This window comes from Sinocyclocheilus anshuiensis, unplaced genomic scaffold (genome assembly GCF_001515605.1).
Source record: "Sinocyclocheilus anshuiensis isolate Anshui unplaced genomic scaffold, SAMN03320099.WGS_v1.1 scaffold322, whole genome shotgun sequence".
Classification (NCBI taxonomy): domain Eukaryota; kingdom Metazoa; phylum Chordata; class Actinopteri; order Cypriniformes; family Cyprinidae; genus Sinocyclocheilus; species Sinocyclocheilus anshuiensis.
The window spans coordinates 1691889-1712658 of record NW_015542366.1 but is presented as its reverse complement, the minus strand read 5'-3'; the positions used below and the strand labels follow the sequence as shown (position 1 = coordinate 1712658).

At 39.5% G+C, this 20770-nt stretch overlaps 2 protein-coding genes across 2 annotated transcripts; both read right to left on the bottom strand.

Annotated features, from left to right (window-relative positions):
• Positions 1-2985: 2985 nt before the first annotated feature.
• On the bottom strand, positions 2986-6505 carry LOC107692163 (uncharacterized). The gene is made up of 14 exons (XM_016491112.1): positions 6449-6505; positions 6121-6215; positions 5943-6006; positions 5680-5855; positions 5258-5379; positions 5098-5156; positions 4908-5011; positions 4587-4650; positions 4311-4489; positions 4065-4186; positions 3849-3910; positions 3598-3701; positions 3343-3506; positions 2986-3219 (listed from the first exon to the last, which is right to left on the bottom strand). The coding sequence occupies exons 2-14, from the start codon at positions 6185-6187 to the stop codon at positions 3124-3126; spliced, it is 1383 nt and encodes a 460-aa protein (XP_016346598.1). The 5' UTR covers positions 6188-6215; positions 6449-6505; the 3' UTR covers positions 2986-3123.
• Positions 6506-8181: 1676 nt separating this feature from the next.
• On the bottom strand, positions 8182-14177 carry LOC107692189 (hepatitis A virus cellular receptor 1-like). The gene is made up of 4 exons (XM_016491149.1): positions 14025-14177; positions 13895-13961; positions 10075-10192; positions 8182-8248 (listed from the first exon to the last, which is right to left on the bottom strand). The coding sequence occupies exons 1-4, from the start codon at positions 14175-14177 to the stop codon at positions 8182-8184; spliced, it is 405 nt and encodes a 134-aa protein (XP_016346635.1).
• Between the last annotated feature and the right edge of the window lie 6593 nt (positions 14178-20770).

The window sequence follows — 20770 nt, the reverse complement described above, 5'->3', positions numbered from 1 at the left end:
CAAATGCAAGTTTATATCTCCTAATTCGGACTTTATAACTCGACTCAACTCATAAATGGTGAGTTTGTCAAATCTGAGGGAATAAAGCCAGAAGAGCCGAGGGGAAAAGAGAGAATGACGAGTTGTTTTTCCTTATTAGAATTGTGAAATATAATCTCGGAATTGCGAGAATAAAGTAATAATTTTGAAATATAAAATCAAATTTACCTTTTTTTTTTATTATTTTATTCCATGGCTCCGTAGACTGCCACTCGAAAACCGTCATTTTCTGCCTCCAGATAGGCTCCGCCCACAACAAACTTCATCCCTGTTTCGGATCTGTAAGACTATCGCACTCTCTAACGTTAATTTCGTTAAAATAACATCTAATCTATATAATCTATAATCTTTTTAAACCTAACTATTTTGTACCGTATCCTTTTAATTCTTTAGCCGTAAAGGGTATCTCTCCCGGGTTTTCTGCAACCATGATGCGTGCGCATCCTGAATGTTTACAAACCGATAATTGGTCTATAAGGTAATATTTCAGCACTTGACAAACAGACAGCGACTCTGAAGTAGCACGTATGTTAAAGGGGTCATAGGATGCCCATTTTCCACAAGTTGATATGATTCTTTGGGGTCTTAATGAAAAGTCTGTAACATAGTTTGGTTACAATTTCTCAATGGTAGTGTAAAAACACACATTTTTTACCCTGTCAAAAACAGCTCTTTTCAGAGAATGGTTTTGTAGCATTTTCCTTTAAATGTTAATAGAGCTTTATCATCGATACTTTCGATACTCGCGTCAGTATCGATATATCGATACTTCGGATCGATACGCCCATCCCTACTTTGCTGACCCGCCCCTCTCTTCCGAGCCGCTCTCTGCGGGACTGTTTACTTTTTCTGCATTCATTGTGAAACTTGCTAATTAGCACATTATTAGGAAAGGCGATTTGCAAAGATTCATTAAAAAAACCTTACACTCACTTCTGGAGGTGAAGCTGGATCACGAATGATTCGCGCGACCATAGACACATTCCCTTCAAAAACAAACATAATCCACTGCGTCTTCAGTGGCTCAGATATCGGGAGTAAACGACGACTGCTATGTTCATTACTACATCAAACAACAGAAGACCTCAATCGCTTAGGAGTCATTCTTGTCTACATCTGCTCCGGCGGTGAAACAATGGCAGACTGAAAAGTAACGTTTTAATGGTTGTAATGGTATAGTTGATGGTTTGTAATGGTATTTGTAGTGGAAAGTGGAAACCATTAGAATTTTTGTGATGGTTTCTATTGTTTTTTGTTTGTTTTCAGCAGCTCGCTCTGTCTAAACTTTCAAACTTCAAAACTGCTTCAAATTTGAAGCTTTTACAACTTCTTCAAACTTTCAGGCTAGGCTTTCTCAAGCCAACCTAAAGTTTGTCTTGACAAACGTTTTTTATCTAGCTTCTAATTCGGCTTTTGTTTGTTGTTGTATTAATGTAATTCACCAGACTTTATCTGCTACTTCATATCAGGATATGGGTTTGTGATGCACTGTGAGGGAAATCATACTCAGCTTTTATTTTCATTTATTTAACTTATATTTTTTATTTATTTTACAGGTTTTGTATTGGGGCTATGAATGTGAATGTATGTACAAATGTCATCAGCATTTATTTAACTTATATTTTTTATTTATTTTACAGGTTTTGTATTGGGGCTATGAATGTGAATGTATGTACAAATATATGTCATCATGACCCTGTCTGGGTTTATTTTTTATTAAAAACTGACAGGTTGTCATTCAGTAATGACTTACAGTACTGTATTCCGCTTATTACACGGCTACTGACCAAATTATGTGGACATGATTGATTTGAGTTAAATTATTTATAGTATTAATTTATAACTAATTTATTTGTAAAAATGTATAATGTACAAATCAATTGACCTAGCGCCAACACCGGAACAATATGGCAATAGTAATACTGAAGTCCTGATTTTCATTACAATCGATGAGCCACAAGAGAGCGCCAGTTGCGTTTGTATGAAACACGAGTCCTTCTTGTGATATGAGGGATATGAAAGTAGCGCCATCATTAAAATATAAGATTAATAAATATTTGACCGAGTTACTATTTCAAGAATTATTCCAAATCTTATATTTTTTAGGTAAGTATTTAAAAAAAAAAATCTAAATGTATTTAAATATAGCTCTTATAATTTTTTATCACCACAACATAAAACTCAAAAATGGGTGTCAGATTATATTTAAATACACATTTAAATGTAATTTTAAACGATTGGATGATGACTCCTGTGCTCTGTGTATGTGTCAGCTCATGGCTTTTAATTATAACAAATTCTATATTTAGAAATATGTGGAAAAATAGTGGATGAATGTGATATACATGTGAAATGTACTTACAACTTTCAAAATAAATAGAATTTGTGTATTTTTCAACATTGTAAAGGTTTTTATTTTTTTATGCATGCAAGGTCCTGCTAGATCATATAGTCATTTGGTTATATATACATTTGTTCTTAAATTTATTAATGTTGTTATGATTTAAAAGGTTAAGAAAGCTGTTTGTGTGATGCCTTACTAAAATAAAAATGTCCTGTTAGCAGCTGCAGGACAATCTTGTCAGAACAGAAGTGATCATTAAGAATGAGATCTGAAATTATGCAGATAAAATGAGTGTTGATTGATGTTGCTGCTGTTTTACATCTATGCCTGTGTGTAAAGCACACAAGGATTTTCCTTTGAGTTACATGGAACTAAAGTGCATAAAGTGTTTAAAGTTTAACATTACCAACATTGCCCCTTAAAATGAAAAGTGTAATATCAAATAAATTAATTATTTGGAAATCCAAAAATATTATAACATGTAAATATTGTAAACATTACAGAAATCGTAAATACAAATTTTTTGTCCATTAAACAATTCTGAAAATAAATTACATTAATCACAATTTGAGATCCTGTCTGTCCAGCAATACAGGCGCAATAAATAAATAGTGTATTATAAAAGCTCTAAGATATCATAATCATTATGGAAAGTTAAATGTAAACTTTAAAGTACCACCATCACAATTTGGATTAGTAATATAAGTAATTAGTCATTTTCCTGATGTGTCTCGAGCTCTCTAGAAAAGGCTGTTTCGAGTGGTGTATTGTACATTGTATGACCGTCTTCTGGACCACCGTCTTCTTAATGCTGTACAGCAACCACACAGCAAACACTGAGGACAGAGAGAGAGCCTAGTTAGACTGGAATTAACCATATACATTTTTATATCAAATGTTATCACTAATCACTTCGATTATAATATGCATATTTCTTATTAAATCTTTATAAAACTTACACAAAGGAGAATCCAGCAAGGTACGAGGATGATGGCAATAGCACAGGGGACAATAATGGCCACAACCCATGCTGCATTAGTGCCGTTATTTGTGATTGTAGTGCTCAGCACTGTGGAGTAAAAGGTGGTTCTTGTTGTAGCAGGTGTAGTTGTGGTAATAGTCTCTGTAGATGACAAGGTGTAAAATAATTCAGATTACAAAAATCTCAAATAACTATAAAACTAACAATAACATTTCTGTGCAGAAGAACATACCATTATTAACCACAATAAGTGCATAGAGAAAGGCACTTGGTTTCTGGATGTCGCTTTCTGAGAAAACATACTTTACATCAGCCTGAATAGTGGTGGAATTACCCCTGGGGAGAGATTAAAATATACATTGACGCAAATGAACCCTTCAAAAAGATCTCAGTGTACTTCCTTTATATCTGATCTAACCACATTTAAACTAGATGTCTTAGAAGCAATGGACATTTCTGTTCTAATAAAAGTTTAAATCTTACGTGAAATTGGAATCTTTGAACACAAATGGAGTGGCTGTGGGCTCAGTTAGGATCTCGTTCAGCTAAACAGGTCAGCAATGAAAAATTGTTTTATTCAAAATTGAAGATGATAGAATTTGAGTTTAATAGTTGAGCTTAATCAAAAACAAAGCTTAATGATAATAATAATACTAATAATAATAAGGGCATTTTAAATACAAATTGTATCAGACTTACCAATTTATTTATAGTGTCCTGGATTAATTTATATGTGGTATCCCTGAGTTCAAGTTTCTGAGACATGGTAACATTGTTGATTTCAAATCCAAAATTCAGGGCATATGACGTATCAGAAATTTCTTTAAAAAATAAATACATGAATTAATAATAATAATATATATTAGCTGATACCGTGTGCATACATCTTTTTACTGCAATATAAAATGTGTTTACTGGTGACTGCACGGAGAAGAGAAAACTCACTTATGTAAGTAACATTCACAAAGCTCACAGGGGTACCTAAGCTTTGTGGCCTTAGTTCTCGTTTAGTTCTGAAACGTGCAGCCAGCAGAAAGTTTGCCAACTGCAATATTTTTGCCTCACTTGGTACAGGGCCCCGTGTGATAAATATGAGCCGAATGTGAATAATCACCCTCCCAATCCTGAAAAAGAAGGTAAAGAGGAATAATGGTGAGAGAGATAATGAATAAAATGTTTACCTTTTACACAATACAATTTATTCTTAAATTTTATACTTACACATTTGGTGTTTGTACAGGTTTCTGAGTTGTTTTATTCCCTGTTGGAGCTGAAGTTGTTAAGCCTGTAGTGCAAAAAATATTTTAGGAGATATATTTAAGGAGAAGAAGAATGCATAAAATAAATAAATCATAATCATAAATCATAATATCATGATATCATAAATATATACTGTATATACTATAAACATTTTTTTTATATATATATATATATACTGTATATGGATAATATATTTAAAACATGAAATAGTAGGCTAGTTAATAATGTTAAATTGTCATACATTGAATTAATTTATCTCTATAATATGGAAAGAATACATACTATTCATAACTTTGAGAAGTCCTTGGAGGAAGTCACTGGGTGACTTGATGTCTTGTTGCCGGAAAATATAGTCAATATCAGCAATGACCTCCATGGAATTTTTCCTGGGGGAAGTTAAAGCAGTTTTTTAACTCACTTGAAGCCACATCATTGCTCTGATTAAAGTATAAAACAAAAAGTAATTACATACGTGAAATTGGCTTTGTTGAACTCAACAGAAGTGTCAGAGTCACTTAAGATCTGGTTCAGCTGAAGAATTTATTAATAAATACAGAGATGAATTGTTTTATGATCATATTTTAAGGTTAATGTGTCTTCTTAATTTCTGTCTAAAACATTCTCAAACCCACCTTTCTTTTTATGGAGTTTTGAATGAATGTGTAGTTGCCATCCCTGAGTTCAAGTTTCTCTCCCATTGATGGACTGTTGATCTCAAATCCACATTTGAGGGCATATGAATTATCAGCAATTTCTTAATAAGAACACAGTATATAACACTAATTAGTTGATTATACATATAGGTGGTGAAATGTCATATTTATCCTCCTGCTCAAAATAGGAGAGTGATATATTGTAGCTTGGATAGGTAAAAAAATAAAATAAATAAATAAATATTTTTTATTTACAAAAATCATCATGCACTATAAAAAAAACATTAAACTTTAATATCAATTAAACACTCTTACCAAATTTCTGATATGTGCAACTTTTTAGTTTAGTTTTAAATTTTACATTCACAGCAAGCAAATCTAAGCAGAAGAGAACAACTCACTCTCATAGCTGGCATTCACATAGCTCACAGGATCATTCAGGGTCTGTGCTGTGTCTTGTTTAGCTCTGAGACGTGGGGCCAGCAGTAAGTTGACCAAATGTTGAACATGGCTCTCACTTGGTATGGGGCCCCGTGTGATAAAAATGAGCCGAATGTAAAAAATCACCCTCCCAATCCTGAAAAGGAACATTTAAATATAAGGAATCTACAGCATAGGTAATATAAATGATTTCCCTTTTAATAAGACTGATTATTTTTCGTACAAAGTTGTAGTTTCTTTAGTGGTTGTAGATGTGCCTGGTTTTGCAAGGGTCGTTGTTATTAAGCCTGTAAAACAAAATTGATTACTGGATGAGAAACACATGGTAAATTATACAGTGAAAATGGCATGAACATCCATGACATATATATTGTTTTATTGTATCATTGGAATTGACATACTGTTCTGTAAATTAAGCTCCTTTAACAAAATGGTGGGTTGATCTTTGCTGTTAAAGATATATTCCATACTGCCCTCAATGTGGTTTTCTGTGCACCTAGAGGGAAATGTTTTGAAATGTCAAAAGGATAGAAAGCAAAATAATAAATTGATTCTGAAATGGAAGTGGATATTAGGTGCAGTTGGAGGTTATTTTGAAATAGCTTCAGTCAATATGAGCAAAATAGATTAACAGTTTAGGTCTTTTAAGGTTTGATTGTTTTATATACAAAAATGCTACAGTGAATTAACAATATGAATAAACATGATTCAAAAATGAAATCATCTTACTTGAATTTGGAGGACTTGGCTTTAAAAACCTGATGGCCAGGTTCATTCAGAAGTGTGTTCAACTGCAGAGTAATATCAACACATATTCATCATAAATGTGAGAGATCTATAACATTCTGCAGGTGCTGATAGGTGTTGTTCTTTAGCTCAGGGTCCTCTGGTATACTAATGTCAATCAGGTTAAATGTAAAGATGATTGCATAGGAGGTCTCTGAGATATCTGTTTGAAGGGAAATATATGGATTGTGTCTTGGCTTCACATTAACATTATAGTCGGCACATTCATATTTCAAAAACTTTTCAACTCAAAACAATGAAACTTACTCTTATAGGTGACATTCAGCACTTGAACTGATTTGTTGGGCTGTGAATCTCTGGATTTGAGAAGAGTGTTGATAACAATGAGGACCTGAGTTTCTCTGGGGACTGGGGATGCGGAGTTGAACTGTACTTTGCTTGTAACCAGTGCTGAACCAGTTCTGTTCATTAGAGGTAAGCTTGTTTTGCCAAGGACTGCTGTAGATGTTGGGAAGTGCATTGTAGGATTATTTTCTGTCTGAGGATTAGTCAAAGCTGTTGTTGTAAACCCCGGAAATGTTGTTGTATTTAAATTAGATGTAGCTTGTGATTGTGCTGTCGTTGGCTCTTCCACCAATGTTGAGGAGGACATTCTGGTTGTAATTGTTTGTCTACTAGTTGTTGTGATTTTAGAATTAGGTGTGGTTGTTGAATCAGTTATATCTGTATTTAATGCACCAAAGGTAGTAATTTTCATCTCAGACATTGTTGTGCTTGTTGGATGAATATTCGTGGATGATGTTGTCACTGACTCCTCCACCAAAGTTGGAGGGGTTGTGGTGCTTGTGGGGGTCAAAGTTGTAGCTTTTTCACCAATACTTGTACTGATTTCAGGCATAGTTGTAGATTCTGGATGAGTTGTGGTGTTTTGTGTAATAGTTGAGAATGTTGGAGGAGTTGTTGTGGAAGCCAAAGTTGTTGTTGCATCAGTAGTTTTTGTGGTGTCAGGCATAGTTGTTGTTGCTGCATGATTTGTCAACGTTTGTGCTATGGTTGAGGATGCTGGAGGAGTGGTTGTGGAAGCCAAAGTTGTTGTTGCATGAGTAGGTTTTATGGTGTTAGGCATAGTTTTTGATGCTGCATCAGTAGTTGACGCTGATGCTATAGTTGAGGATGTTGGAAGGGTGGTTGTGGAAGCCAAAGTTATTGTTGTATCAGTAGGTGTTGTTGTGTCAGGCATACTTTTGGTAGATGCATCAGCTGTTGTTAAATTTGGTGCCACTGTTGAGGATGTTGGAAAGGTGGATGTAGAAGACAAAGTTGTTGTTGCATCAACAGCTGTTGTGGTGTCAGGCATAGTTTTTTTGGAGTCAGGCATAGCAGTGGTTTGTGCATCAGTTGTTGTCATTGGTACTGCAGTTGAGGATTTTGGAGGGGTGGTTGTGGAAGCCAAATTTGTTGTTGCATCAATACTTATTGTGGTGTCAGGCATAGTTGTAGTTGCAGCATCAGTTGTTGACGTTGGAGGGGTGGTTGTTGATGCCAAAGTTGTTGTAGCATCAGTAGTTGTTGTGGTGTCAGACAGAGTTGTGGTTGATGAGCCAGTTGTAGTTGACATTTGAGCTACAGACAAGGATGTTGGACGAGTATTTGTGGAAGCCAAATTTGTTGAGTCAATAATTGTTGTGGTGTCAGTCAAAGTTGTTGTTGCTGCATCAGTTGTCAATGTTGATGCTGCGGTTGAGGATGTTGAAGGCATGGTTGTGGAAGCCAAAATTGTTGCTGCATCAATAGTTTTTGTGGAGAAATGCATGTTTATGGTTGCTGCTTCAGTTGTTGATTTTGGAGGGGTAGTTGTTGAAGCCAAAGTTATTATTGCATCAATACTTTTTGTGTTATCAGACAGAGTTGTGGTTGATGCATCAGTTGTTGACGCTGGTGCTAAGGTTGAGGATGTTGGAGGGGTGGTTGTGGAAGCCAAAGTTGTTGGTTCAATAGTTTTTCTGGTTTCAGACAGGGTTGTGGTTGCTGCATCAGTTGTTGAAGTTGGTGCAATACTTGAAGATGTTAAACCAGTGTTTGTGAATGCCAAAGTTGTAGTTGCATCAATAGTTGTTGCATTGTCAGGTATAGTTGTGGTTGATCCATTATTCGTTGTTGTTGCATAAATTGTTGTTGTGGTGTCAGTCAGAGCTTTGCTTTCTGCATCAGTTGTTGATGATTGAGGGGTGGTTGTGGAAGCCAAAGTTATTGTTGCATCAGAAGTTGTTGTGGTGTCAGGCAGAGTTGTAGTTGATGCATCAGTTGCTGTTGTTGGCACTACAGTTGAGGATGTTTTAAAAATGATTGTGGAAGCCAAAGTTGTTGTTGCATCTATAGTTGTTGTGGTATCAGATCGAGTTGCCGTTTCTGCATCAGTTATTGTTGACATTGGTGCCACAGTTAAAGATTTTGAGAGGGTGGTTGTGGCAGCTAAAGCTGTTGTTGCATCCATACTTGTGGTGTCAGGAATAGCTGTGGTTGCAGCATCAGTTGTTGACGTTGGTCCTATATTTGAGGATGTTGGAGGGGTGGTTCTGGCAGATAAAGTTGTTGTTGCATCAATAGTTATTGTGGTGTCAGGCATAGTTGTGGTTGCTGCATCAGTTGCTGATGCTGGCACTACAGTTGAGGATGTTATAGGAGTGATTGTGGAAGCCAAAGTTGTTGTTGCATCTATAGGTGTTGTGGTATCAGATAGAGTTGCCTTTGCTGTATCAGTTGTTGTTAACATTGGTGGCAGAGTTGAAGATGTTGGAGTTGTGGTTCTGGAAGCCAAAGTAGTTGTTGCATCAATAATTCTTGTGGTCTCTGGTATAGCTGTGGTTGCCGCATCAGTTGTTGATGCTTGTGCTACAGTTGAGGATGTTGGAGGAGTGGTTGTGAAAGCCAAAGATGTTGTTGCATCAATAGTTATTTTGGTGTAAGGCACAGTTGTGGTTCCAACAGTTGTCGTTGTGGTGTCAGACAGAGTCGTGGTTGATGCATCAGTTGTTGCTGACGCTGGTGCTATAATTGAGGATGTTGGGGAGCAGGCTGTGGAAGCCAAAGTTGCTGTTGCGTAAATAGCTTTTGTGGTGCCATGCATAGTTGTGATTGCTGCATCAGTTGTTGAAATTGGTGCAATACTTGAGGATGTTGAAACAGTATTTGTGAAAGCCAAAGTTGTAGTTGCATCAATAGTTGTTGTGGTGTCAGGTATAGTTGTGGTTGCTGCATCAGTTGTTGACGTTGGTGCTATAGTTGAGGATTTTGGAGGGGTGATTGTAGAAGCCAAAATTGTTGCATCAATAGTTGTTGTGGTGTCAGGCATAGTTGTGGTTGCTGCATCAGTTGTTGACGTTGGTGCTATAGTTGAGGATTTTGGAGGGGTGATTGTAGAAGCCAAAATTGTTGCATCAATAGTTGTTGTGGTGTCAGGCATAGTTGTGGTTGATGCATCAGTTTTTGACACTGGCGCTACAGTTGAGGATGTTGTAGGAGTGATTGTGGAAGCCAAAGTTGTTGTTGCATCAATCATTGTTGTGGTGTCAGGCATACTTGTGGTTGCTGCATCAGATGTTGTTGACGTTGCTTCAACAGTTGAGGATGTTGGAAAGGTGGTTGTGGTAGCCAAAGATGTTGTTGCATCCGTAGTTGTTGTGGTGTCAGGCATAGTTGTGGTTGATTCATCAGTTGTTGTTGACGTTGGTGCTACAGTCGAAGATGTTGGAGGGGTGATTGTGGAAGTAAAAATTGTAGCATCAGTAGATTTTGTGGTGTCAGACAAAGTTGTGGTTGCTGCATCAATTGTTGAAATTGGTGCAATACTTGAGGATACTGAAGCAGTGTTTGTCAAAGCCAAAGTTGTAGTTGCATCAATAGTTGTTGAGGTGTCAGGTATAGTTGTGGTTGCTGCATCAGTTGTTGATGTTGGTTCTATAGTTGAGGATTTTGGAGGGGTGGTTGTGGAAGCCAAATTTGTTGCATCAGTAGTTGTTGTGGTCTCAGACAGAGTTGTGGTTGATGCATCAGTGGTTGACATTAGAGCGGTGTTTGTGGAATCCAAAGTTGTTGTTGCATCAGTAGTTGTTGTGGTGTCAGACAGAATTGTCGTTGATGCATCAGTCGTTATAGACACTGGTGCTATAGTTGAGGATGTTGGAAAGGTGGTTGTGGTAGCTAAAGTTGTTGTTGCATCAGTAGTTGTTGTGGTGTCAGACAGAATTGTCGTTGATGCATCAGTCGTTATAGACACTGGTGCTATAGTTGAGGATGTTGGGGTACTGGTTGTGGAAGCCAAAACTGTTGTTGCGTAAATAGCTTTTGTGGTGTCGGGCATAGTTGTGGTTGCTGCATCAGATGTTGATGCTGGAGGGGTGGTTGTGGAAGTCAAAGTTGTTGTTGCATCAGTAGTTGTTGTGGTGTCAGACAGAATTGACGTTGATGCATCAGTCGTTATAGACACTGGTGCTATAGTTGAGGATGTTGGGGTACTGGTTGTGGAAGCCAAAATTGTTGTTGCGTAAATAGCTTTTGTGGTGTCGGACATAGTTGTGGTTGCTGTATCAGATGTTGATGCTGGAGGGGTGGTTGTGGAAGTCAAAGTTGTTGTTGTTGCATCAATAGTTGTTGTGGTGTCAGGCATAGTTGTGGTTGCTGCATCAGTTGTTGAAATTGGAGATGTGGTTGTAAAACTCAAAGTTGTTGTTACATCCAAATTTTTTGAGGTGTCAGACAGAGTTGTTGTTTCAGCATCAGTTCTTGTTGTTGACATTTTTGCCACAGTTGAAGATGTTGAAAGGGTGGTTGTGGTAGCTAAAGTTGTTGTTGCATCAATAGTTGTTGAAAAGTCAGGCATAGTTGTTGTAATTCCATCATTTGTCAACATTGGTACTGTAGCTGAGGATGTTGGAGGGATGGTTGTGGTAGCTAAAGTTGTTGTTGCATCAATGGTTGTTGTGGTGCCTGGCATAGCTGTAGTTGCAGCATCAGATATTGTTGCTGTTGGTGCCAAACTTGAGAGGGTTAGAAAGGTGGTTGTTGTAGCCAAATATGTTGTTGCATCAGTAGTTCTTGTGGTGTCATGCAGAGTTGTGGTTGATTCATCAGCTGTTGCTGACGTTGCTGCTACAGGCAAAGATGTTGGAGGGGTTGTAGTTGCTGCATCAGATATTGTTGCCGTTGGTGGCACAGTTGAGGATGTTGGAGACGTGGTTGTGGAAGTCAAAATTGTAGCATCAGTAGTTTTTGTGGTGTCAGACAGAGTTGTGGTTGCTGCATCAATTATTAGAATTGGTGCAACACTTGAAGTTATTGAAACAGCCAAAATTGTAGTTGCATCAATAGTTGTTGTGGTGTAAGGTATAGTTGTGTTTGCTGCATTAGTTGTTAGTGTTTGTGCTATAGTTGAGGATTTTTGAGGTGTGGTTGAGGAAGCCAAAATTGTTGCATCAGTAGTTGTTGTGGTGTCAGACAGAGTTGTGGTTGATGCATCAGTGGTTGACATTAGAGGGTTGGTTGTGGAATCCAAAGTTGTTGTTGCATCAATAGTTGTTGTGGTGTCAGGCATAGTTGCGGTTGCTGCATCAGATGTTGATGCTGGTGCTATAGTTGTCGATGTCAGAGGTGTGGTTGTGGAAGCCAAAATTGTTGTTGCATTAGTTGTTGTTGTGGTGTCAGACAGAGTTGTGGTTGATGCATCAGTTTTTGACACTGGCGCTACAGTTGAGGATGTTGGAGGGATGGTTGTGGAAGAAAAAGTTGTTGTTGCATCAATGGTTGTTGCGGTGCCTGGCATAGCTTTAGTTGCTGCATCAGATATTGTTGCCGTTGGTGGCACAGTTGAGGATGTTGGAGACGTGGTTGTGGAAGTCAAAATTGTAGCATCAGTAGTTTTTGTGGTGTCAGACTGAGTTGTGGTTGCTGCATCAGTTGTTGAAATTGGTGCAACACTTGAGGTTATTGAAACAGTGTTTATAAAAGCCAAAGATGTAGTTCCATCAATAGTTGTTGTGGTGTCAGGTATAGTCGTGGTTGCTGCATCCGTTGTTGACATTTGTGCTGTAGTTGAAGATTTTGGAGGGGTCATTGTGGAATCCAAAATTGTTCCATCAGTAGTTGTTGTGGTGTCAAAAAGAGTTGTGGTTGATGCATCAGTGGTTGACATTAGAGGGGTGGTTGTGGAATCCAAATTTGTTGTTGCATCAGTAGTTGTTGTGGTGTCATGCAGAGTTGTGGTTGATTTATCAGCTATTGTTGACATTGGTGTAACAGTCGAAGATGTTGGAGGGGTTTTTGTGGAAGTTAAAATTGTAGCATCAGTAGTTTTTGTGTTCTCAGTCAGAGTTGGGGTTGCTGAATCAGATATTGTTGCCGTTGGTTCCGCAGTTGAGGGTGTTGGAAAGGTGGTTGTGGTAGCCAAAGATGTTCTTGCATCAGTAGTTGTTGTGGTGTCAGGCAGAGTTTTGGTTGATGCATCAGTGGTTGACATTAGAGGGGTGGTTGTGGAATCCAAAGTTGTAGATGCATCAGTAGTTGTTGTGGTGTCAGACAGAGTTGTGGTTGATGCATCAGTGGTTGACATTAGAGGGGTGGTTGTGGAATCCAAAGTTGTTGTTGCATCAGTAGTTGTGGTGTCAGACAGAGTTGTAGTTGCTTCATCAGTTGTTAAATTTGGTGTAATACTTGAGGATATTGAAACAGTGTTTGTCAAAGCCAAAGTTCTAGTTGCATCAGTAGTTGTTGTGGTGTCAGACAGAGTTGTAGTTGCTGCATCAGATATTGTTGCTGTTGGTGCCACAGTTGAGGGTGTTGGAAAGCTGTTTGTGGTAGCCAAAGATGTTGTTGCATCAGTAGTGGTTGTGCTGTCATGCAGAGTTGTGGTTGATTCATCAGCTATTGTTGACATTGGTGCAACAGTCGAAGATGTTGGAGGGGTGTTTGTGGAAGTCAAAATTTTAGCATCAGTAGTTTTTGTGGTGTCAGACAGAGTTGTAGTTGCTGCATCAGTTGTTAAAATTGGTGCAATACTTGAGGATATTGAAACAGTTTTTGTGAAAGCTAAAGTTGTAGTTTCATCAATAGTTGTTGTCGTGTCAGTTATAGTTGTGGTTGGTGCATCAGTTGTTGACGTTGGTGCTATAGTTGAGGATTTTGGAGGGGTGGTTGTGGTAGCCAACGATGTTGTTGCATCAGTAGTTGTTGTGGTGTCAGACAGAGCTGTGGTTGATTCATCAGATGTTGTTAACATTGGTGCTACAGTCGAAGATGTTAGAGGGGTGCTTGTGGAAGTCAAAATTGTAGCATCAGTAGCTTTTGTGTTCTCAGTCAGAGTTGTGGTTGCTGAATCAGATATTGTTGCCGTTGGTGCAACAGTTGCGGGTGTTGGAAAGGTCGTTGTGGTAGCCAAAGATGTTGTTGCATCAGTAGTTGTTGTGGTGTCAGGCAGAGTTGTGGTTGATGCATCAGTGGTTGACATTAGAGGGGTGGTTGTGGAATCCAAAGTTGTAGTTGCATCAGTAGTTGTTGTGGTGTCAGACAGAGTTGTGGTTGATGCATCAGTTGTTGTTGACGCTGTTGCTATAGTTGAGGATGTTGGGGTGCTGGTTGTGGAAGCCAAAATTGTTGTTGCATCAGTAGGTGTTGTGGTGTCAGACAGAGTTGTAGTTGCTGCATAAGATATTGTTGCCATTGGTGCCACAGTTGAGGGTGTTGGAAAGGTGGTTGTTGAAGCCAAAGATGTTGTTGCATCAGTAGTTTTTGTGGTGTCAGGCAGAGTTGTGGTTGATTCTTCAGTTGTTTTTGACGTTGTTGCTACAGTCGAAGATGTTGGAAGGGTGGTTGTAGAAGTCAAAGTTGTAGCATCAGTAGTTTTTGTGGTGTCAGACAGAGTTGTGGTTGCTGCATCAGTTGTTGACGTTGGTGCTACAGTTGAGGATTTTGGAGGGGTGGTTGTGGTAGCCAAAGATGTTGTTGCATCAGTAGTTGTTGCGGTGTCAGGCAGAGCTGTGGTTGATTCATCAGTTGTTGTGGACGTTGGTGCTAGAGTTGAAGATCTTGGAGGGGTGCTTGTGGAAGTCAAAATTGTAGTTTCAGTAGTTTTCGTGTTCTCAGTCAGAGTTGTGGTTGCTGAATCAGATATTGTTGCTTTTGGTGCCACAGTTGTGGTTGATGCATCAGTTGTTGTTGACGCTGGTGCTATAGTTGAGGATGCTGGGGTGCTGTTTGTGGAAGCCCAAATTGTTGTTGTGTAAATAGCTTTTGTGGTGTCGGGCATAGTTGTGGTTGCTCCATCAGATGTTGACGCTGGAGGGGTGGTTGCAGAAGTCAAAGTTGTTGTTGATGCATCTGTAGTTGTTGTGGTGTCAGGCATTGATTTGGTTGCTGCAACAGTTGTTGACATTGGAGATGTGGTTTCAAAAGCCAAAGTTGTTGTTACATCAGATGTTTTTGTGGTGTCAGACAGAGTTGTTGTTTCTGTGTTAGTTGTTGTTGACATTTGTGCCACAGTTGAAGCTGTTGAAAGTGTGGTTGTGGTAGCTAAAGTTGTTGTTGCATCAATAGTTGTTGAAAAGTCAGGCATAATTGATGTAATTCCATCATTTGTAAACACTGGTACTGTAGCTGAGGATGTTGGAGGGGTGGTTGTGGAATCCAAAGTTGTTGTTGCATCAGTAGGTGTTGTGGTGTCAGACAGAGTTGTGGTTGATGCATCAGTAGTTGACATTAGAGGGGTGGTTGTGGAATCCAAAGTTGTTGTTGCATCAGTAGGTGTTGTGGTGTCAGACAGAGTTGTGGTTGATGCATCAGTAGTTGACATTAGAGGGGTGGTTGTGGAATCCAAAGTTGTTGTTGCATCAGTAGGTGTTGTGGTGTCAGACAGAGTTGTGGTTGATGCATCAGTAGTTGACATTAGAGGGGTGGTTGTGGAATCCAAAGTTGTTGTTGCATCAGTAGGTGTTGTGGTGTCAGACAGAGTTGTGGTTGCTGCATCAGTTGTTGTTGACGTTGGTGCTAGAGTTGAAGATGTTGGAGGGGTGCTTGTGGAAGTCAAAATTGTAGTATCAGTAGTTTTCGTGTTCTCAGTCAGAGTTGTGGTTGCTGAATCAGATATTGTTGCTGTTGGTGCCACATTTGAGGGTGTTAGAAAGGTGGTTGTGGTAGCCAAAGATGTTGTTGCATCAGTACTTGTGGTGTCAGGCAGAGTTGTGGTTGATGCATCAGTGGTTGACATTAGCTGCATCAGATATTCTTGCCGCTGGTGCCACAGTTGAGGGTGTTGGAAAGGTGGTTGTGGTAGCCAAAGATGTTGTTGCATCAGTAGTTGTTGTGGTGTCAGGCAGAGTCGTGGTTGATGCATGAGTAGTTGACATTAGAGGGGTGGTTGTGGAATCCAAACTTGTAGTTGCATCAGTAGTTGTAGGGGTGTCAGACAGAGTTGTGTTTGATGCATCAGTTGTTGTTGACGCTGGTGCTATAGTTGAGGATGTTGGGGTGCTGTTTGTGGAAGCCCAAATTGTTGTTGCGTAAATAGCTTTTGTGGTGTCGGGCATAGTTGTGGTTGCTCCATCAGATTTTGATGCTGGAGGGGTGGTTGTGGAAGTCAAAGTTGTTGTTGTTGCATCTATAGTTGTTGTGGTGACAGGCATTGTTGTGGTTGCTGCAACAGTTGTTGACATTGGAGATGTGGTTGTAAAAGCCAAATTTGTTGTTACATCAGATGTTTTTGTGATGTCAGACAGAGTTGTTGTTTCTGCATCAGTTTTTGTTGACATCTGTGCCACAGTTGAAGCTGTTGAAAGTGTGGTTGTGGTAGCTAAAGTTGTTGTTGCATCAATAGTTGTTGAAATGTCAGGCATAGTTGATGTAATTCCATCATTTGTAAACACTGGTACTGTAGCTGAGAATGTTGGAGGGGTGGTTGTGGAATCCAAAGTTGTTGTTGCATCAGTAGTTGCTGTGGTGTCAGACAGAGTTGTACTTGCTGCGTCAGATATTGTTGCCGTTGGTGCCACAGTTGAGGGTGTTGGAAAGGTGGTTGTGGTAGCCAAAGATTTTGTTGCATCAGTAGTTTTTGTGGTGTCAGGCAGAGTTGTGGTTACTGAATCAGTTGTTGAAATTGGTGCAACACTTGAGGATATTGAAACAGTGTTTGTCAAAGCCAAAGTTGTAGTTGCATCAATAGCTGTTGTGGTGTCAGGTATAGTTGTGGTTGCTGCATTAGTTTTTGACGTTGGTGCTATAGTTGAGGATTTTGGAGTGGTGGTTGAGGAAGTCACAATTGTTCCATCAGTAGTTGTTGTGGTGTCAGGCAGAGCTGTGGTTGCTGCATCAGTTGTTGAAATTGGTGCAATACTTGATTTTAATAAAACAGTGCTTGTTAAAACCAAAGTTGTAGTTGCATCAATAGTTGTTGAGGAGTCAGGTATAGTTGTGGTTGATGCATCAGTGGTTGACATTAGAGGGAGTTGTTGTTGTTGCATCTATAGTTGTTGTGGTGTCAGGCATTGTTGTGGTTGCTGCAACAGTTGTTGACATTGGAGATGTGGTTGTAAAAGCCAAAGTTGTTGTTACATCAGACATTTTTGTGGTGTCAGACAGAGTTGTTATTTCTGCATCAGTTGTTGTTGATATTTGTGCCACATCTGAGGCTGTTGAAAGTGTGGTTGTGGTAGCTAAAGTTTTTGTTGCATCAATAGTTGTTGAAAAGTCAGGCATAGTTGATGTAATTCCATCATTTGTCAACACTGATACAGTAGCTGAGGATGTTGGAGGGATGGTTGTGGAAGTCAAAGTTTTTGCAACAATGTTTGTTGCAGTGCCTGGCATAGCTGTAGTTGCTGCATCAGATATTGTTGCCGTTGGTGCCACAGTTGAGGAAGATAGAAAGGTGGTTTTGGTAGCCAAAGATGTTATTGCATCAGTAGTTGTTGTGGTGTCAGGCAGAGTTGTGGTTGATTCATCGGCTGTTGTTAACATTGGTGCTACAGTCGAAGATGTTGGAGGGGTGGTTGTGGAAGTCAAAATTGTAGCATCAATAGTTGTTCTGGTGTCAGGTATAGTTGTGGTTGCTGCATCAGTTGTTGAGATTGGTGCTATAGTTGAGGATTTTGGAGGGGTGGTTGTGGAAGCAAAAATTGTTGCATCAGTAGTTGTTTTGGTGTCAGACAGAGTTGTGGTTGATTCATCAGTGGTTGACATTAGAGGGGTGGTTGTGAAATCCAAAGTTGTTGTTGCATCAGTAGTTGTAGTGGTGTCAGACAGAGTTGTAGTTGCTGCAACAGATATGGTTGTCATTGCTGCCACAGTTGAGGGTGTTGGAAAGGTGGTTGTGGTATCCAAAGATGTTGTTGCATCAGTAGTTTTTGTGGTGTCAGGCAGACTTGTGGTTGATTCATCAGTTGTTTTTAATGTTGTTGCTACAGTCAAAGATGTTGGAGGGGTGGTTGTAGAAGTCAAAATTGTAGCATCAGTAGTTTTTGTGGTGTCAGACAGAGTTGTGGTTGCTGGTTGAAATTGGTGCAACACTTGAGGATATTGAAACAGTGTTTGTCAAAGCCAAAGTTGTAGTTACATCAATAGTTGTTGTGGTGTCAGATATAGATGTGGTTGCTGCATCAGTTTTTGACGTTGGTGCTAAAGTTGAGGATTTTGGAGGGGTGGTTGTGGAAGTCACAATTGTTGCATCAGTAGTTGTTGTGGTGTCAGGCAGAGCTGTGGTTGATTCATCAGTTGTTGTTGACGTTGGTGCTACAGTCGAAGATGTCGGAGGGGTGCTTGTGGAAGTTAAAATTGTAGCCTCAGTAGTTTTTGTGGTGTCAGGCAGAGTTGTGGTTATTGCATCAGTTGTTGAAATTGGTGCAATACTTGATGATAATAAAACAGTTCTTGTTAAAACCAAAGTTGCATTTGCATCAATAGTTGTTGAGGTATCAGGTATAGTTGTGGTTGATGCATCAGTGGTTGACATTAGAGGGTTGGTTGTGGAATCCAAAGTTGTTGTTGTTGCATCTATAGTTGTTGTGGTGTCAGACAGAGTTGTGGTTGATGCATCAGTTGTTGTTGACGCTGGTGCTATAGTTAAGGAAGTTGGGGTACTGGTTGTGGAAGCCAAAGTTGTGGTTGTGTAAATAGCTTTTATGGTGTCGGGCATAGTTGTGGTTGCTCCATCAGATGTTGATGCTGGAGTGCTGGTTGTGGAAGTCAAGGTTGTTGTTGTTGCATCTATAGTTGTTGTGGTGTCAGGCATTGTGCTTTTATGGTGTCGGTCATAGTTGTGGTTGCTCCATCAGATGTTGACGCTGGAGGTGTGGTTGTGGAAGTCAAATTTGTTGTTGTTGCATCAATAGTTGTTGTGGTGTCAGGTATAGTTTTGGTTGCTGCATCAGTTGTTGACATTGGTGCTATAGTTGAGGATTTTGGAGGGGTGGTTGTGGAAGCAAAAATTGTTGCATCAGTACTTGTTTTGGTGTCAGACCGAGTTGTGGTTGATGCATCAGTGGTTGACATTTGTGCTGTAGTTGAGGATTTTGGAGGGGTCGTTGTAGAAGCCAAAATTGTTGCATCAGTAGTTGTTGTGGTGTCAGGCAGAGTTGTGGTTGATTCATCAGTTGTTTTTGACGTTGTTGCTACAGTCGAAGATGTTGGAGGGGTGGTTGTAGAAGTCAAAATTGTAGCATCATTAGTTTTTGTGGTGTCAGACAGAGTTGTGGTTGCTGAATCAGTTGTTGAAATTGGTGCAACACTTGAGGATATTGAAACAGTGTTTGTCAAAGCCAAACTTGTAGTTGCATCAATAGTTGTTGTGGTGTCAGGTATAGTTGTGGTTGCTGCATTAGTTTTTGACGTTGGTGCTATAGTTGAGGATTTTGGAGGGGTGGTTGAGGAAGTCACAATTGTTGCATCAGTAGTTGTTGTGGTGTCAGGCAGAGCTGTGGTTGCTACATCAGTTGTTGAAATTGGTGCAATACTTGATGATAATAAAACAGTGCTTGTTAAAACCAAAGTTGTAGTTGCATCAATAGTTGTTGAGGTGTCAGGTATAGTTGTGGTTGATGCATCAGTGGTTGACATTAGAGGGTTGGTTGTGGAATCCAAAGTTGTTGTTGCATCAGTAGTTGTTGTGGTGTCAGGCAGAGTTGTGGTTGATTCATCAGCTATTGTTGACGTTAGTGCAACAGTGTTTGTGGAATCCAAAGTTGTTGTTTCATCAGTAGTTGTAGTGGTGTCAGACAGAGTTGTGGTTGATACATCAGTTGTTGTTGACGCTGGTGCTATAGTTGAGGATGTTGGGGTACTGGTTGTGGAAGCCAAAATTGTTGTTGCGTAAATAGCTTTTGTGGTGTCGGGCATAGTTGTGGTTGCTCCATCAGATGGTGATGATGGAGTGCTGGTTGTGGAAGTCAAAGTTGTTGTTGTTGCATCTATAGTTGTTGTGGTGTCAGGCATTGTTGTGGTTGCTGCAACAGTTGTTGACATTGGAGATGTGGTTGCAAAAGCCAAAGTTGTTGTTACATCAGAGGTTTTTGTGGTGTCAGACAGAGTTGTTTTTTCTGCATCAGTTGTTGTTGACATTTGTGCCACAGTTGAAGCTGTTGAAAGTGTGGTTGTGGTAGCTAAAATTGCTGTTGCATCAATAGTTGTTGAAAAGTCAGGCATAGTTGATGTAATTCCATCATTTGTCATTGTTGACGTTGGTGCTATAGTTGAGGATTTTGGAGGGGTGGTTGAGGAAGTAAAAATTGTTTCATCAGTAGTTGTTGTGATGTCAGTTATAGTTGTGGTTGCTGCATCAGTTGTTGACATTTTTGCTGTAGTTGAGGATTTTGGAGGGGTCGTTGTAGAAGCCAAAATTAATAGTTGTTGAAAACTCAGGCATAGTTGATGTAATTCCATCATTTGTCCACATTGGTACTGTAGCTGAGGATGTTGGAGGGATGGTTGTGGAAGCCAAAGTTGTTGTTGCATCAGTAGTAGTTGTGGTGCCAGGCAGAGTTGTGGTTGATTCATCGGCTCTTGTTAACGTTGGTGCTACAGTTGAAGATTTGGGAGGGGTGGTAGTGGAAGTCAAAATTGTAGCATCAGTAGTTTTTGTGGTGTCAGCCGGAGTTGTGGTTGCTGCATCAGTTGTTGAAATTGGTGCAATACTTGAGGATACTGAAGCAGTGTTTGTCAAAGCCAAAGTTGTAGTTGCATCAATAGTTGTTGAGGTGTCAGGTATAGTTGTGGTTGCTGCATTAGTTTTTGACGTTGGTGCTATAGTTGAGGATTTTGGAGGGGTGGTTG